Source organism: Trypanosoma grayi, assembly GCF_000691245.1.
Source record: "Trypanosoma grayi strain ANR4 Tgr_2083_V1, whole genome shotgun sequence".
NCBI classification, from domain to species: domain Eukaryota; phylum Euglenozoa; class Kinetoplastea; order Trypanosomatida; family Trypanosomatidae; genus Trypanosoma; species Trypanosoma grayi.
This window is the reverse complement of record NW_008827701.1, coordinates 23-1,369: the sequence shown is the minus strand read 5'-3', so window position 1 is coordinate 1,369 and position 1,347 is coordinate 23. Positions and strand designations below refer to the sequence as shown.

The window sequence follows — 1,347 nt, the reverse complement described above, 5'->3', positions numbered from 1 at the left end:
AAGCCAATGCAGCACATACTTAATGCTTCGGCAGGTACGCCTCCTCCGCCTCTAGGTATTCGGGCAGCCGCTGCAGACGGAACACCTCCTTGACGGGCGCAATCGCCTTCTCCACCACCGCCACCGACTCCTGCTCCTGTATCACCCGCGTCGTCGCCTGCATCGCGGTGATACAGGAGCGCAGGTTGTGGTTCGCCCAGATGACGCTGCTAATCCCGATGTCGCGGAAGTGCGCACACGGCACGCCGGCGTAGTTGGTGGGCACAATAACGACCGGCGCCTTGCCGTAGTCCCAGTGGGCCATGAAGGCGTCGATGTCGGCCGAGTCCTTCCGCTTGCTGTGCACAAGCACCGCGTCGGCGCCGGCCTCTGCGTACGCCGTGGCGCGCCGCAGCGCCTCCTCCACCGGCCAGCCGGCGATGAACGACTCGACGCGCGCGACGACGCAGAAGTTGTCGTCCGTCTGTGTGTCCTTCATGGCGCGTATCTTCAGCGCGAACTCCTGCACGTCAGCGAGCGGCTGTGCCTTGCTCTTGTCGAGCAGGCTGTTGGTCTTGGGGAAGAGCTTGTCCTCCACGCAGGCGCCGGCCACGCCGATCTTCTCTAGCTTGCGCACCAGCAGTCGCGCNTTGTCCTCCACGCAGGCGCCGGCCACGCCGATCTTCTCTAGCTTGCGCACCAGCAGTCGCGCGTTGTTGAAGTTGCCGTATCCGGTGTCGGCGTCCAGCAGGATGGGGACGTGCGTCGCGTCGCTCATGCACTCCGCCACGCCGCACACCTGCGTCCAGCTCGCCTCGTTGTTGTCGCGGAAGCCCAACTGCGCGGAGATTGACAGACCGGATGCCCAAATGGCCTTGAAGCCCGCCTCCTCCACGATGCGTGCGGAGAGGCCGTTGTGCGCCTCCATCAGAAAGGACAGCTCCTTGGAGCGCAGCAACGACTTGAGCGCCTTCGCCTTCTGCGGCAGCCCGCTGCAGTGACGCATTTGTGATGCGGCGGTGTGTGTTCTCCTTCCGTATTCTTGTTTTTTTATCTGCTTGGCAGTGGCGATTGCCGCTAAGAACAGGACATCGCAACAACAACAACAGAGGAGGTGGAGGAGAAGCCACTCACGACAGTGCGGCAGGGGCACACGCAGAACAGGACCGGTGCGGAGTGAGAAGCAGCGGACTGTGGGCACGCATGTGTGTATGGCTGTATGGGATGTATGCATGCCGTGAAGGCAAACAAAAAAAAAAAATAATGAGAGTGGAATTGTAGCATCTATGCTCAGCGCAAGTGATCCACACGCGTCGTTATTGTCCTCTTCATTCCTGCCGTCCTTCTTGCCGACGGCTCCTTCTTGTT

The 1,347-nt window shown here is 61.2% G+C and overlaps 1 protein-coding gene across 1 annotated transcript; it reads right to left on the bottom strand.

Moving 5' to 3' along the window:
- Positions 1 to 19: 19 nt before the first annotated feature.
- DQ04_20831000 (phosphoenolpyruvate mutase) lies at positions 20 to 985 on the bottom strand (the record flags this gene model as incomplete). Its single annotated transcript, XM_009317965.1, has 1 exon — positions 20 to 985. The coding sequence occupies one exon, from the start codon at positions 983 to 985 to the stop codon at positions 20 to 22; it is 966 nt and encodes a 321-aa protein (XP_009316240.1).
- Positions 986 to 1,347: the final 362 nt, after the last annotated feature.